This window comes from Cebus imitator, unplaced genomic scaffold (genome assembly GCF_001604975.1).
Source record: "Cebus imitator isolate Cc_AM_T3 unplaced genomic scaffold, Cebus_imitator-1.0 Scaffold545, whole genome shotgun sequence".
Taxonomy (NCBI): domain Eukaryota; kingdom Metazoa; phylum Chordata; class Mammalia; order Primates; family Cebidae; genus Cebus; species Cebus imitator.
In genome coordinates this window covers 864,232-881,220 of record NW_016107860.1, presented here as the reverse complement: position 1 = coordinate 881,220, position 16,989 = coordinate 864,232, and the positions used below count along the sequence as shown (strand labels likewise).

At 34.8% G+C, this 16,989-nt stretch overlaps 1 protein-coding gene across 2 annotated transcripts in view; it reads left to right on the top strand.

Moving 5' to 3' along the window:
- IPO8 (importin 8) overlaps positions 1–16,989 on the top strand; it is a 73,067-nt gene that overhangs the window by 16,765 nt on the left and 39,313 nt on the right. For both annotated transcript variants that reach the window (XM_017515250.1, XM_017515251.2), the window contains 10 exons: positions 3,845–3,934; positions 5,328–5,422; positions 6,002–6,086; positions 8,161–8,295; positions 9,947–10,046; positions 13,158–13,234; positions 13,559–13,675; positions 14,098–14,187; positions 15,447–15,612; positions 16,636–16,796. In XM_017515250.1, the coding sequence (XP_017370739.1) occupies positions 3,845–3,934; positions 5,328–5,422; positions 6,002–6,086; positions 8,161–8,295; positions 9,947–10,046; positions 13,158–13,234; positions 13,559–13,675; positions 14,098–14,187; positions 15,447–15,612; positions 16,636–16,796 (1,116 nt within the window). The remainder of the gene's footprint in view (positions 1–3,844; positions 3,935–5,327; positions 5,423–6,001; positions 6,087–8,160; positions 8,296–9,946; positions 10,047–13,157; positions 13,235–13,558; positions 13,676–14,097; positions 14,188–15,446; positions 15,613–16,635; positions 16,797–16,989) is intronic.

The window sequence follows — 16,989 nt, the reverse complement described above, 5'->3', positions numbered from 1 at the left end:
TCGTGATCCACCCGCCTCGGCCTCCCACAGTGCTGGGATTACAGGCGTGAGCCACCGCGCCCGGCCTATGGAATATATTTGAAATACAAGAATATTTAACATCAAATGCTTGAAAGACTTAGGTAAATTATTTAGATCTGATTGGAGGAAGAATAGTTGTTTTCAGGCTTAACTGTTTGATGAGTGAATTAAAGCCCTGTTATATGTTTTCTAGTTGAATTTGTCATGAGAAGAGGATGGTTTTGTTGAGCACAAAAGCCAAGATAGTTTGGATCTGTCTTTGGCTTTTTATTGACTTAGATACTTAAACTGTTTCAGAATATTTTACTTTAATAAAGATTTATACTTTCATTAAAGCCTCATCTTTTAAAATTTTAATAGGGATAGTCTGAGGCAGATCCCACCCCCCACCAGCAGCCTTTTTGCAGGGAAAGAGAAGGGGGAAGGAGGCAAATCTGAGAAGAGAAGAAACTAGAATACTAGGAAAATATGTTTTCTTACTTGTTTTGAAATAATATTCAGAGGCCAGACTTCCCTTTCCTAGAAATTGGGAAGTAAGACAAAGGTTGATGAAATAATTTTTCTAAAGCTTCTATCACTAATTGGTTTGCTAAGAGGACAGAATCTACATATTTTTCTCAATCTATACCTGCTGAAATCCTGAAAAACCTCAATATTTCTAACCATTTTGGTAATTATTATATACTAATATATTAACATTTTCCTCTGGGAGATAGAAATTTAGAAGGCATTAGGAGCCACTATTACAATGCTGACCCAAGTAAAAAGTGATAAAAATTTTGTTTTTAAAAGTATGAGCAGCCGGGTGCGGTGGCTCACTTTGGAAGACTGAGGCGGGCGGATCACCTAGGGTTTAGAGTTCAGGACCAGCCTGGCCAACATGGTGAAACCCTATCTCTACAAAAATACAAAAAATTAGCCAGGAATGATGGTGGGTGCCTGTAATCCCAGTTAACCCAGGAGGCTGAGGCAGGAAAATTGCTCAAACCTGGGAGGTGGAGGTTGCAGTGAGCCGAGATTATGCCATTGCATTCCAGTCTGGGCAACCAAAAGAGAATGTGTTTAAAAAAATAAATAAATAAAATAAAATAAAATAAAATAAAGTATGATGCAACAGATCTTGTCCAAGTAGCATTTATAATATTTGTACAGGGCATTTATAATGGATATTCTCTACATAACCTCAGCCTAACCGTCAGCCTACTTCTCCTCTGTTCCCTATTCCAAATCCAAATGACTCCCAAATGCACTTAGAATAAAGTGTGAACTTTTTAATATAGCCCATAAAGCCCTTTCTTCTTCTTCTTCTCTTATCATTCCTACCTTTCTACTTGTATAGGCATGTGTTACTTAACTCTGGGAATACATTCTGAGAAAAGCATTGTTAGGTAATTTTTGTCCGTGTGTGAACATTGTAGAGTGTACTTACACAAACCTAGATGGTATAGCCTATTACATACCTAGGCTATATGTTGCTCCTAGACTGCAAACCTGTGCACGTTACTATACTGAATACTGAAAGCAACTGTAACTCTGTGGTAACTAATTGTATGTCTAAACATAGAAAAGATATGCTAAAAATATAGTATAAGATATTTTAAAAATGGCACAGCTGTGTAGGGTATCATGAATGGAACATGCAGGACTGGAATTTGCTCTGGGTGAATTAGTGGTGAGTGAATGTGAAGGCCTAGCACATTACTCTATGCTACTGTATGTAGACTTATTAATGTTGAACATTTAGGCTACACTAAATTTTTTTTTTTTTTTTTTTTTTTTTTTTTTTTTTTTTTTTTTTTTTTTTTTTTTTTTTTTTTTTTCTGAGACGGAGTTTCACTCATGTTACCCAGGCTGGAGTGCAATGGCGTGATCTCGGCTCACCGCAACCTCTGCCTCCTGGGTTCAGGCAATTCTCCTGCCTCAGCCTCCTGAGTAGCTGGGATTACAGGCACGCACCACCATGCCCAGCTAATTTTTTGTATTTTTGGTAGAGACGGGGTTTCACCATATTGACCAGGATGGTCTCGATCTCTTGACCTCGTGATCCACCCACCTCGGCCTCCCAAAGTGCTGGGATTACAGGCTTGAGCCACCGCGCCCGGCCAGGCTACACTAAATTTATAGAATTTATCCGCAATAATAAATTGAGCCTAGCTCACGGTAACATTTTTACATCATAAACTTTAACATTTTTAACTTTTTGACTCTGTTGTACTAGCACTTAGTTTAAAATATTAACATGCTGTACAACTGTACAAAAATATTTTCTTTTTATCCATATTTTAAAAGGTTTTATATTTTAGAATTTGTTTTTTTTTTTTCTCTTCAAACTTTTTCATTAAAAACTAAGACACACACACATTTGCCTTGGCCTGTACAGGGTCAGGATCATCAATATCACTGCTTTCCACTTACATATCCTGTCCCGCTGGAGTGTCTTCATTTCAGAGGCAATAACATGCATGGAGCTGTCGTCTATGATAACGGTGCCTTCTGGAATACCTCCCGAAGGACCTACCAGAGGCTGTTTTACATCACTTAAAAAAAAAAAAAGTGAAAGGCGTACACTCTAAACTAATGATAAAAAGTATTGTATAGTAAATATATAAACTAGTAACATAGTTGTCGTTACCAATTATTAGGTACTGTGTAAAATTGTTATACTTGGCCAGGCATGGTGGCTCACGCCTGTAGTCCCAGCACTTTGGAAGGCTGCGGTGGGTGGACCATGAGGTTAAGAGATTGATACTATCCTGGCCAACATGGTGAAACCCTGGCTCTACTAAAAATGCAAAAATTAGCTGGGCATGTGCCTGTAGTCCCAGCTGATTGGGGGGCTGAGGCAGAAGAATCGCTTGAACCAGGGAGGCAGAGGTTGCAGTGAACTGAGATTGTGCCACTGCACTCCAGCCTGGTGACAGAGCAAGACTCTGTCTCAAAAAAAAAAAAAAAAAAAAAAAAAAAAATTAAAAAAAAAAAAAAAAAAAAAAAAAAAAAAAAAATTGCTATATGTTATACCATTGGCAATGCAGTAGGTTTGTTTGCACCACCATCACCACAAGTATTTGAGTAATGCATTGTGCTATGACTTTAAGATGGTTACTGTGTCACTAGGTGATAGGAATCTTTCTGCTCTGTTCTAATCTTATGGGACCATTATTGTATATGCAGTCTGTCACTGATTGAAACATTGTTATGTGGTACTTGACTGTATATATATGTATATATTTTTCCAGTTAGAGTGTAAGCTTTGTGAGGGCAAAGATTGTCTGTCTTATTATATCCGTAGCATGGTAGCATGTTTTGTACTGAATGGATCGTGGAGGCACTGTCCCTCCTCTCCTGCACCTCACAGTATGACAGGGGTGAGCCACATACCTGTATAGTACAAAGTGGACTGTAGTTATTATGCTACAGTGTAGAGAAAAGTAAGTAAAAAAATGTTTGATGAGCGTTTGTTGAGATAAAGATTTTCATCAAGTTCGTTAAAATAGAAGGTTAGACCCTCAAAGGGGTAAGTCATAAAAATCACTCACCTAGAATCTCATGCTGAATAAATGAGACCTCAGTAGTATTAATTTTTTTTCTTTCAAAAATTAGCCCCAAGAAACAACTCATGGCATGTAGTCTTTTAAATTTAAAAATTTAAGTTCCATATATACTTATGAATTTATTTTAAGCTAGATTGAACAATATAAGATTGCTGTTTTCATTCTCAAATGTTAGCCCTTTCATATATTTTAGTCTTACAATATAGATAAAATTGCTGATTTTTTTGGAGGGGAGGAATTATTGTTCATGTTGTTGTTCTTCTGTTTTCCAGTATGCATTGCCTCTTCAGCTAGTGAATAACCAAACCATGACAACATGGATGGAGATCTTCCGAACTATTATCGATAGGACCGTTCCTCCTGTAAGAAAAAGTTTTCCTAAGAAAAATAGGGGAAATGGGTTTGGAATATTTGTGGTAGACTGATTTGTTATCCCTACAAGCTTTTTGAAAAAATTTACTGTATAATTAATAAAATAATTCATAATGCCATTTTTACAAAGCTTGGATAAACAATTTAATCCTACAAAAAATGAAAACCATTTTTAAAACTTTATCTCTCTAGTCTTTTTTTTTTTTTCTCTGCCTCTATACACAACATATTTTATTTATAAAAGTAGTATATGTTGGCTGGGCCTGGTGTCTCACACACATAATCCTAGCACTTTAGGAGGCCAAATGGGGAGGATCACTTGAGGCCAGGAGTTCAGGACCAGTCTGTGCAATATAGTGAGACCTGTACTCTACAAAAAGTTAAGAAAAAAAAAAAATCCAGGTGTGGTAGCACTTGGGAAGCTGAGGTGGAAGGATCACCCAGTAGTTTGAGACTGCAGTAAACTATGATGCTTAGGGTATAGAGCAAGGCCCTGTCTCAAAAAAGAAAAAAAAGTTATTTATTGATACTATTTTGAAATTCAGTTTTCACTTAAAACTTATAAATATTTTTATGATTATAAATGCTTTTATACTGTCATTTTTGTTGAATGTTTTACTTGCTGCATGTTTGGGTTGTTTTAATTATTTAGTGTTTTAACTCTAAGAATGTACTTAAATTTTTGCACACATATATGATGATTTTCTTTGGATAAACTCCTAGAAGCATGAAGGCTTTTCGCTGATCTTGCAGCATGCTCTTCAGAAAGTGTGCCCTCGTTTACACTTTAATAAGCAGTGACTGAGAATGCCTATTATGGGCACACACTTAATTCTAAATTTGTCCATTTGACAGGGAAGAGATGGTTAATTTTGATCTGGAATAATGATACTATTTTTAATTTATCAAATTAGCTCTTATAGCTATTAAAATTTTAGTTTGTCTTAAAATGTGCAGTAGTATATCTGTTGTCCATACCATAAGACAAAGTATTTTGATGTTTAACTTACATGCATAAATGCACAGAACTTAGTGACTAGTTCAGTGAATTTTGACATACACTTGTGCTATCACCCCAATAAAAATGTAAAACCTTTTTATCATCTGGGTTTCCTCAAAGAACCATGGTGTTTTGTATTTTGTCCTCTACTTATTTAGGCCTTTTGAAGATAGGAGGTAAATGTGAACAGCAGCATTGGTTAGTTGAAATTTACTTTGCTTATTTATTTCCTGCCTAGCAATCCGTAAGAATTTTCATTTGTATAGCAATCTAACTGTACATTTAATATGACTTAATCTATATCAAGATTTATCCTGCCTTTGTTATTCACATAAATCCTTTTGTTATGCAGAACTTTAATCTGGGTAATTTTGTCCTGTTAGGAGACTCTGCAAATTGATGAGGACGATAGACCAGAACTGGTATGGTGGAAATGTAAGAAGTGGGCACTGCATATCGTAGCTCGGCTCTTTGAACGGTAATTATCTGTTTATTATATTGATGATCATACAGTCAGTATCTCAGTATCAGATATGATTATTTGTCTTTAGAGACCCTGAGAGCCAAGAGTCACTCTGTTTAAAGTAGGCTTAATTGTAATCAGTGGCTTTGAGATCGTAAAGAAGTGGGTAATGTTCTCTGGATCTTTTTTATTCTTCTGTGAAAAACTTGGAAAAATATTGTTCAGCCTATTGATAATATCTAAGAATTATGCAAGAAGCTGCGTGGTCACTCAACTCTGTAATAAAATCACATTTAATTTTAAAAGCTTTTATTGAAAAAATCTATGTCAGTTTTAACATTTTAATTTCCAGTATTCACCCTTTAGGAGCTCTTGGTTTAGCAAGTGAAAGCTTCTGTCTGAAACTTTAAAGTGTGGCCCATAGTCTAAGTACAGGTTATCTTGATTTCATTTTGTGGCTTGTGCAAGAAAGAAGGCAGTGTTAGTTTTCTGCCCTAATAGAATCCATCTTTAAATAAGGGACTATATTTAAAGTAGCAAGCGTGCTGTTTGTAAACTTCATGGTATTTCAATATTTTCTCTTTGTATTTTAAGATATGGAAGCCCAGGAAATGTCACAAAAGAATACTTTGAATTTTCTGAATTCTTTTTGAAAACCTATGCGGTGGGCATTCAGCAGGTAATAACTTGTGCTTCTTAAATAGAAGAATGGTTACTACTGAAAGTAAAGTAATTTCTATCTATTGGAAGTAGGTTACAAACATACTAATTCATTACATAATTATAGAGGATGAAAGGATAGTTCTGGGAGTCTATTACAAGGCAATTGTTTTAAAACCAAGTTTACAGTGCAATTAGTTTTAGAACCAAATGTCCCAAGACAGCTACCACCAGAACTGAATCCTATACTGTGGACTCAAACCTTTTAAGTTGATAGTGGTGTAGCAGTCACCAGTGTTAGACTGGGTTCTTCTGTTTATTCTCTGACCCCTTATGAGATTTTTGATCTTTATTTCTTTGGACGTCACCTCTTTGTTCTAAGCTTTTATTTTTGAAGACTTATATAATATGAATTGGTCTTTATGAAGAGTAGTTGAACTTATTAGATGTTAAGACTCTCAGCTGAGAACTTAAACGTTTCTATAGAAGTTTGGGAATCATTCTACATAGTGAAAATTAGTTCTGGAAATAATCCAAGTTGCTATTAGTGTTTAAAAATTTTAAAAGCTGCAAAGGACAATGGTCTATGAGGACTAGTTGATCAGTATTGCCATTTAAATTATATTTTTGTTTATATTTCAATAAATAAAATTTATTAATTATTGACGACTGGCTGTATCAGGGCCATATTGAGGAAGCAAAGACTAATTAGACAGGCAAAAGCTTTAATGATACAGATGATGTTTCTAGATTTCTTTTTTTTTTTTTGAGACAGAGTCTTTCTTTGTCCCCCCAGGCTAGACTGCAGCAGCACGATCTTGGCTCACTGCAACCTCTCCCTCCTGGGTTTAAGTGACTCTCCTGCCTCAGCCTCCCAAGTAGCTGGGATTATAGGCACACACCACCACACTTGGCTAATTTTTTATATTATTGGGTAGTCACGGGGTTTCACCATGTTGGCCAGGCTGGTCTTGAACTCCTGACCTCAAATGAGCCACCCAACTTGGCCTTCCAAAGTGCTGGGATCACAGGCGTGAATCGCCGTGCTTGGCTCTAGATTTTTTGAAAATTTTCCTTATAAATAACTTTTTAAATTAGTTTAAAAAAAATAACTTCTCAGATGTGTTATGTTTATAATGACCTTCTGTGATCTGAGATTATAAAAGAAAATTCTCCCGTATTTTTAGGAATTCTGTGCCATCATTTTTTGTCATTGTTAAAATATTTCCCCATCTGGAGTTTATTTTGATGTGAAGTTTAGGGAGTTAATTTAAATTTTTTCAGAGGGCTAATCAGTTGCGCCAAAACTGTTTTTCAAACAAATTTTCTCTTCCAATTTGAAGGAGTCTTTATCAAATAATGAAACATCTTTGTGCTGTCTCTTGTTGTATGGAAGTTTTTAGTGTTTATTCAATCAGATCTTATTGTAATTTTTTTTTTAGTTGGCAGATTTATGTTATGAACCTAAATTGCTGTATACCTTATAGAGACAATAAAGTGCTCCCTAAAACTAACCTAATCATTATGTTAGCCAGTAAATATTTGCTTATGAAAAGATATAACATTACTAAGAATTAGAAAGTACCAGAGCTTATTACTTTGATCCCGTATTTATATAATCACTTTCATTTTTTTCAATTATTATTCTGCATTTTATAGCTTTAATTGTATGTTTGGTTTATATATATATATATGTAGATATAATTTTACTGCATTTTAGGTTCTAGAGTACATGTAAAGAACATGCAGGATTGTTGCATAGGTTCATACAGGGCAATGTGGTTTGCTGCCTCCATCCCTATCACCTATTGTAATTTTTTAAATAGGAGTTTTTATTTTGAAGAGGTAGCAGTAGAATAGAAATTTAGAGTTTGCCTGGAAGTTACATGAGACACCGTTTAGTTCAATATAACATGGACCTATCTAATAATTAAAACTGTTTATGAGATTTCTTACAAAATATTGATTTTTCTCCCAAATCTGTTAATTTTTACGTCTATGGATTCTGAATGTTAGGTCATGCCTAAAATGCCACCTCCCTCTTTTAACCTTGAAATTGTTGATGTTATTCTATGTTTTCTATTTTCCTATAGGTACTACTAAAAATTTTAGATCAATACAGACAGAAAGAATATGTATCTCCCCGTGTTCTCCAGCAAGCATTCAACTATCTCAACCAAGGGGTGGTTCATTCTATTACTTGGAAACAGATGAAGCCACACATACAGGTTAGTGTCAGAGAGCAGTTCTCCAAAATTATTCTCTGGTTAAAATAAGTTTTATAGATAAAGTTAATATTACTAATCCTATATTTTACATTTAATATATATTACATTTTGCCATTAATAATTTCTAATGATTGAAGTCTTACGTCAGCTATAAAGGGTTTAGAAATTTAAGCATTTGAGAAGAATGAAGCCTTCAAGTTTTATGAGTCGGGAGACTTGGATTCACTTGATCTTGCTTAATCTCATTAAGCCTCATTTTCTCCTTTATTAAGGCAGATAGTGCTTTTCTACCCTTCTTATCTAAAAGTTGCTAGGATCAAATGAGGTATTTTGTGTGAAAGCATTTTGAAAACTTACCAGGGCTCTAGTAAGGTAGTGTTATTTTGCAGGGATTGAAGTCTGATACCTGTCGGTTTTATTTGTAGGTATGAGCAAGGTTTTTGTTTCTTTTCTTGGATTGTTAAGTGTAGTAGCAGAATTGTTTCTGTATCAATTGTTTGCTAAAAGGTAGAATTCAGCATTGTTATTTAGTTAAAGAACAAATGAGAATGGAAAATTATAGGCCACTAATAAATAAATACTTAGTTGTATACAAATAATTGGATAATTCAGCAATGTTAGGAACTGAATACCCACCCTCTCCCAAACTATGAATGCTTAAATTTTATAAATGATATCTGAAAAGAAGAATCTTTCACTTTGCTGTTTGCTGTCCAGGATAGAATTTTAGTGTTATTACCCATCTTACCAATAGATACCTTTTCTCTGTTTTATGTAGACATCTTGATAACTATTTGCCTAATCACTTTGACCAAGTAGTGATAATTTCTTTGCAATTAGTGAAGTTACTGATTTCATTTGCTGTGTTCCTGTAAAGTAAGGGTGAGTTGTGATAGCATTTCTTTTCTACTTGATACTTTCGGCTTTATTTTTACATAGGTATAAAGTAGGAATAAGAAAATGCTGATCCTTAGGCTGATTTTTTTCTCTTAGAATTGTTTAATTTGGAATAAGTGGCAAGAGATAATCTTGTTTTTATATAAATAGTTTTTAGAGCATAACATGGCTTCATAGAGCATGTGTAGCAGTGCACAGTGAGGCTAGTAGCTATGACTTTTCTCTACCTGAAACCTACATTCGTAGAATAGGAAATTAGTTTTTTTGGAAATAGAAGAAAAGAAAATTTCATTTTTTTTTTTTCAACTGGAGTCTGTCACACAGGCTGGACTGCAGTGACATGATCGTAGCTCACTGCAGCCTGGAGCTCCTGGGCTCAGGAGACCCTGCAAGATGTATATGTCACTGTGCTTGGCTAAGTTTTTTAAAATTTTTTTGAAGATGGGGTCTTGCTACAGTGCCCAGCCTGGTCTTGAACCCTTGGCTTCAAGTGATCCTTCTGCCCTTGGCCTTCCAAAGAAGTATCTGGCCCTTTAATATTGTTAATACATGGACATTTGGGACCAAAATGGGAATGTCAAAAAAAATTTCAAAACAAGAATTATAATAGTAAATATAATAAGCTTGACTTGGCATTTTACACACACAGAGTTTGGAAAACTAACATCATAAAGGCTGTCAACAAATACGTGATTGGTATTCCGCAAACCTGAATAGCCTATACTCATTCATTACTTTTTTTTTCTCATTTTAGAATATCTCTGAAGATGTGATTTTTTCTGTGATGTGTTATAAAGATGAGGATGAGGAGATGTGGCAAGAAGATCCGTATGAGTATATAAGGATGAAATTTGGTAATTGAGATGGTTTTCTCATCAGTTCCTGGATATGTAAAGTAATAGAACTAAATTTATATTTTTAAGGAAATTTTATTACTTTGTTAAATCCCCCAGGTTCTGCTTTGCATGATATAATCTGAATCTTTGAGAGTTTGATGTTATTTTGCTAAACTAGAGAACTTGAGGTCTTCTGATGTGGGAGATGAAAAGCCACTTCATTCATCTCTCTTATGGGTGCTGAAGTTCCCATGGAGCCGTCTGTTACTTATGCTGTTGTGATGCTGATCTGCAAGGACCATTTCTTTTTGTGCCTTTTGGGAGACTCATTGATAGACTGGGTTGTTCTCATGTGGGAAATACTTTAGTGGTACCCCTATTTGGTTTGCCTGCTTATCTGAGAGACTAAATGTTCTACAAGGGAAAGAAATTATGTATAGAGCCCCCAATGTGTGTGGCCCAATTCTTTGGGTGTCCTTTTAGCTTGGATCTTCCTGGAAGCTGGTGAGCTGTGTAGGTGGTCTGATTTATTCCAGTTTATATTAATTGCTTCAGGGAACACTCAGGCACTTAATATAGCAAAATATTAATTTGCCTGTCTGTCTCCTACAACTTAGAAGATTTCTGAGGACAGGAATTTTATCTTATTTATTTGCTTTATTTTGCATTTTCTATCTCTTCTATACCTCTGCATTCCTCTACTAGTGCTTGGCCTCCAGTATGCCTTCAATAAATGCTGAAACAAATGATTGCTAAATCTAGCACTGCATGCTGAAAGTGCTGTGACAAAGCAGTACTTTCCACTTCGTTGAGCCAGGTGTGTTTAGCTATATAAGCTAAATCTACTGCTACAGATGTTAGTTTGTTGGGCTTTGTTTTTACAGAGCTTTGTGTTTGTATTATTGGATTCGGTAACTGAGGAACCCCCTTTTCTCTTGGAGACAAAGTATGGGAAAAGCAAATGAATGAGAAATATTTACTATCTGCTTTATTTCTCTATTCTCTTTTTCTTTTGGAAAATCATTATTCATATATGTAATTTACTATTTCCCCTTTCTTATGCCTTTGTTTTTCTAGTTTGCTTTGAGTGATTAGCCAGTTTTTCTTTATCTTTTTTTTTGGGCTAGAGTGCAGTGGTATGATCAGAGCTCACTGCAGCCTTCTGCAGCCTTGACCTCCCAGGCTCCAGTGATCCTCCCCCTCAGCATCCAAGTAGCTGGGACCACAGGCGTGTGACACCAGACCTGGCTAATTATTTTTTGCAGAGATGGAGTCTCTCTATATTTCCCAGGCTGGTTTCGAACTCCTGGCTCAAGTGATCCTCCTGCCTTGCAAGGCATTCTTTTAGTGTTTACTTCTTTTATAATACCTATGTGTTTTTGTGATGTACAGAGTATTTGTTTAGCTTTCAGAGAACTGCCATTATTTTACGTATTCTTCATATCTCATAAGATAGGTATAAATATCTCAGTTTTTAGAAAATAAGAACTGTATGTAGGTTGATTAACAGTGGGAATTTATATTTTATTGTTTAAAAGAAGGTATGGGTAGCTCAAGACTGACTAAATGGAGTGAGTTTTCTCTAATCATTTCCTCCAGTAGACTGGAATGCAGTAGCTTTTATTTGATATGTGTATTTTACTTTCGGGTAACCACAGGGAAGAACAGTTACTGTATTTTCTTTGTTTGTGACTTGCAGTTATTTATGGGAAACAAAGCATTTCTATCTAAATGTATTGACTGATATTAATAATAATGTTTATTTATTCTTTTTATCTACTCTTTAACCAACATCTCCCCAATTCCCCTACCAATGTTTTTTGATTTGGTAAAAACTAACAAGAGAGCAGGCTTTGATGTTAAGATAGCCTGGTTATGAATGCTGGTTTGGTCACTTACTTGTTGTGTGACTGTGGATGGGTTATTTAACCTCTCTAAAATGCAGTGTTTTCAGCTATCAAAGGTATGATGATAATAATGCTAGGAGGATTAAATGGCGTAATACACATGAACTAACTGCTTAGCATGGGATAGTAGATGCTTCTAAAACTGGAGCATACTGCCTGGCACAGAGTAAGTACAGTACTCCAAAAATGTTTTTTTTTTTTTTTTTTTTAAGTCGGGGTTTCACCATGTTGGTCAGGCTGGTCTTGAACTCCTGACCTCAGGTGATCTGCCCGCCTTGGCCTCCAAAGTGCTTGGATTACAGGCATGAGCCACCACACCTGGCCCCAAAAATGTTCTTATTATGTCTGTATTTTGCATTTTGAGATAGACTTAGATTTGGTTTTATCTTTTATATTTAAACAAGGACGTATCAGATACCTTTCAGGATTTCAGTTTCTTAGGTAAACTGCCTATTCTGAAATTTGTGAAAATGTTCATGGTATTAAGTGATACATTAAGTTTTAGGTAGGTATATATATTCAACAACTGTCCATGGATGACCTGCTGAACCTACATATCTACAGAACCAAGCATGATCCTAGCAATCCCTCAAGGCTTTCATACTTGCAGTTTCCTCTGCTTGGAGTCCTTTATCCATGGATTGCTTTCTCCCTCATTTCATTCAATTTCTGCTTAAATCTTTCCTTAACAGAGTTGGAGAGGCTTTCCCTGACACCCTATTTAAATTAGCACCCCATACTCTGTCACTCTGTTTCTTCACCCTGTTCTGCATTTGTTCTTCGCCTTACTTATGTGTGTACATATGTATAATCTGTTTCTTTCTCACAACGTAAGCTCTGTGAGAACCTTTTTTGTTTGATCTTTGTATCCCCAGGGCTTAGAACAGTGCCTGGCACAAAGTAAGAACTGAGTGAATTTTTGTTGCTTTTTGATAGAGATAAAGCACTTTTCCTTTCCTCAGTGAAACAGATGTGCAAATGCACTGTTTTCTTCAGTATAATAGTTTGGAAGGACAACCTAAAGAGTTTGGAGAACATTGTTGTGCAGGAGACAGGGATGTTGTGGTGACACTGTTTATCCTTAGCTTTTTAGTGCCATCAACCAGTGTCATATGTAGACGGTTTTATTTTTTTGGTTTGGAAATAGTGGTCAGTCAGGTTTAAAATCTAGAATAATTAAGTATATTTTTACTAACATAGTTTTAACCTTTCAAAATCTTAGATATTTTTGAAGATTATGCTTCTCCCACCACAGCAGCCCAGACTCTCTTATATACTGCTGCAAAGAAAAGAAAAGAGGTATTTCATTTTTCTTTTTAAATCCAAAACTAAAGGTGGCCTGTGTTGATTTGATACTCTAGTATATCCCTAATATTTGAGAAATTATATTGTTATTTGTTATAACTTGTTGCCTTAAGAAATTTTTTTCTGTGCTGGTGAGGGGAAAGGGTATCATGGTTATTTTGTTTTCTTAATAAATTGTACCTTTCATATTGAGCTTATAGTTGCTTGATGAAACATAATAAAATGGCTTTATTTTTTAAAATTTGTGCATCATAGTTAATACTATAGTAAGACAATGCAAGTTCATGCAGACTAAAGTGGATTCTTCTGTTTCTTTAGGTGTTGCCAAAAATGATGGCATTCTGTTATCAAATCCTAACAGACCCGAACTTTGACCCTAGGAAGAAAGATGGAGCCCTGCATGTGATTGGTTCCCTAGCTGAGATTTTATTGAAGGTTAAGATAATCAAAATTTAATTTTACTTAATAACCTTGTAAAGCACAGGCAAATGACAGCATATGAAAGTTATGGTTAATTTAAAGCTGGTGACTACTTTGGGATAATTGAGCTGACAAATACCCTCCTTTCTGTCACCTATTTCTTTAACTAAAAAGGAAATTTGACTGTTTAAGTTTTCAGTATGAAACTGTTGCTATGTGAAAGGGATACAAAATATATTATTTCTACAAAATCAATATCAAACTGATCTAAGGTAATATTTGTCTTGTTTTAAAACATGCAATATATAGGTCAAATGATTCCACAAAATTGTAATTGGCAGTAATATTAACAGCAAGTCATAATAAATATACTTGATTAGGAAGTGATACTTACATATGAAAAAAACATTGATAAGTTAAAATTTGTTTCTTAATAGAAGAGTTTATTCAAGGACCAAATGGAGTTGTTTCTACAAAATCATGTATTTCCATTATTATTGTCTAACCTGGGATATCTTCGAGCTAGAGTAAGTTTTTCATATTTCTGTTATGTATCTTAAATCTTCATAATTATTCAAATAAATGTTTTTGGATAAATTGACCTTTTACCACATATCGAGATGAAATAGAGTCAATTAAATGTCTGCCTATGGTCACATCAGCTGAATAAAGGAAAACCTATTAAAGAAAAGATTTATGGATTTAATTTCCTGCTAGTTTTATTTCATTTGTCACTCCAGCTTCACTTGCTGCATATGTAAAACATGCAATGAGAAAGATGATTTTATAGCAGTGGTACCACTTAAATTCATAAACAGATTTATCTTGTGTATAAAATGATATGAAATTCTAGTTCAGCTAAGAACTTGAATTTGATTTTCAGTATATTAGTTAGATTTGCCTTAGTAAAATGGAGAGAATAATAATCCATGTGAAATTACTTGTGCTCTATGTGTATATTCTTTTAGAATCAATATATTTTATGGAGGAGTAGAAACAGGACTTTGTTCAAGAGCCTAATATGTCTTTTGTAAATATATCAACACAAAAAATGTCTTGCTGAAAACAACATATATTAACATTGTACACTAGAAAGCATTTTATAAAATAAGAGTTACTAGAGAAATATTTGGGCAAAAGTGAACTAGGGATGCTGAGGGCACATGAGCATTTTTGCAGTTGGGCTTCTACCTTTGAGAAGTTGTATGAATTGTAATTCTCTTGCTAGAAGTCTTTAGTAACTAAAATTAATTTCTGTTGATTGTGTTTGATGCACACAGAGAGTAAAATAAAGTAATAATGATTCTGTGATCTAATAGTTCAAAGGGGATAATCTATACCAGGTTTAACAACCTTATGTGAGTGAAAAAAAGAAGTTTGCTAAACCAGTTAGTGTAAGGGAAAATGTTTTTCCGAAGTGTGACAAATGACTTTCAGATACTGGTTTGGAGTTGCTTTTACATATAACAAATTAATTACAAGTTATAATATTTATTAAAAGCATAAACGTTTTTTTTTTTTTTTTTCCAAAGATGTATTTGACTTCTTTTTCTCTTTCCTGTGAAAAATGTTATTGTATATAGGTAATCTAGAAGTAATGAAAATGAGTTTCTTACAAAAAGAGGGGAATGTAGAAGTTAAAAACTAAGGCTACTATGTTACCCCCCAAAGCAAACATTTCTTTGTAGAATTAGTGATATTTTACTAAGAGGCTCTTATATGTGTGACGTTATTACAGAATGCTATAATCCTAATAGCTCCCTACTTGCTTTTTTAAATAATACAGTCTTGCTGGGTACTTCATGCATTTAGTTCTTTGAAGTTCCATAATGAGCTCAATCTAAGAAATGCAGTTGAATTAGCGAAGAAGAGCCTGATTGAAGATAAAGAGATGCCTGTCAAAGTTGAAGCTGCCCTTGCTCTTCAGTCCTTAATTTCTAACCAGATACAAGGTAAAGCCAAAATACCTTTTAGAAGTTTTCTCAAATACTTTCGTTTACTTTCTTCCCTAATGAAGATGAATCTCCATGTCTGAGGGTTCAGGGTTTGGAGTTCTGAGCTTTTGCCCTCTCAGAATTTTACAGGAGTTTATTCTTGTCCTTTTTAGGTGTTCCTATTGACTGTAGTTTTCAAAATTTTAGATTAAAAAACATGTTAATTACTGTGGGGCCCTAGGGTAGACTGGGTATAAAGAGACCTGGGCCCGGTTTTGATTTTGCTTCTAACTTGCCATGGAAACCTGGGCAAGGTGCATGATCTGTCGAGGTTCAGGTTTCCACATATTTAAGTTTAGGGGAGTTGGACTGGATGACTTTGTGATTCCTTTCACCTCTAGGACTCTATATGATTCCCCTAGTTTTGAAAGTCACAAATAGTATTTTTAGTGAGTGAGGGCAGACATCTCATTTGTTCAGAATGTCTGAATATTCTGATCAAAGTTCAAATAAACCTTTGAAAGTAAGTTCAGGTTTATGAGGAATATGAACGTAGTTTGCCTCTATTCAACAATGTTTTAAGGGGAGGATTAGCTATTGTATATATGGCGTGGGAGGGTGGTAGAGATGGCCTGGGGCAGGGAAGGGGCCCCATTAGTATTCGGGATAGTCTTCATGTACATGATTTTTTTTTTTTTATAACTTGTGAGAACCGATTAATGTTTTACAAGTCATTCTGATGACACAGTGTATGTATAATCAGAATTTTTCAGTGGGGGCTGTTAGTATTTTGGGACAGTTTCTGCACAGGACAGTTCTCTCCTGTGCAGAACTTCTTATCCTTATATTATGCCAGGGAAATTGATGTGTTGGTGAACATTATTTTGGTACAACTTTGTAACTTATTCACCACAGAGAAAGTGTGTCTCTAGAACCTAATTTAGGTATTACCCTGGGTCACTTTGCCTTGTGACCAAGTTAATTCCTTTTATCATCTGGGCATGGTAATTTTTATTACTTTTGTTTGTTTTATTGAATTAGCTAAGGAATATATGAAGCCACATGTGAGGCCAATTATGCAGGAACTGTTGCACATTGTTAGAGAGACAGAAAATGATGATGTTACTAATGTCATCCAGAAGATGATATGTGAATACAGTCAAGAGGTAGCCTCAATTGCTGTTGATATGACCCAACACTTGGTAAGACTGGGCAGTTTTATGTTAATTTGGTTTAGAAACTTTGAGTAATCTAAATAAACTTCCAAATATGGAGTTCAGTTTAATTTGTACAGTCATGTGCTGCATAACAACATTTTGGCCAATGACAGATTGCGTATATGATGGTGTGCTCATAAGATTATAATACCATGTTTTTACTATAACTTTTCTGTGT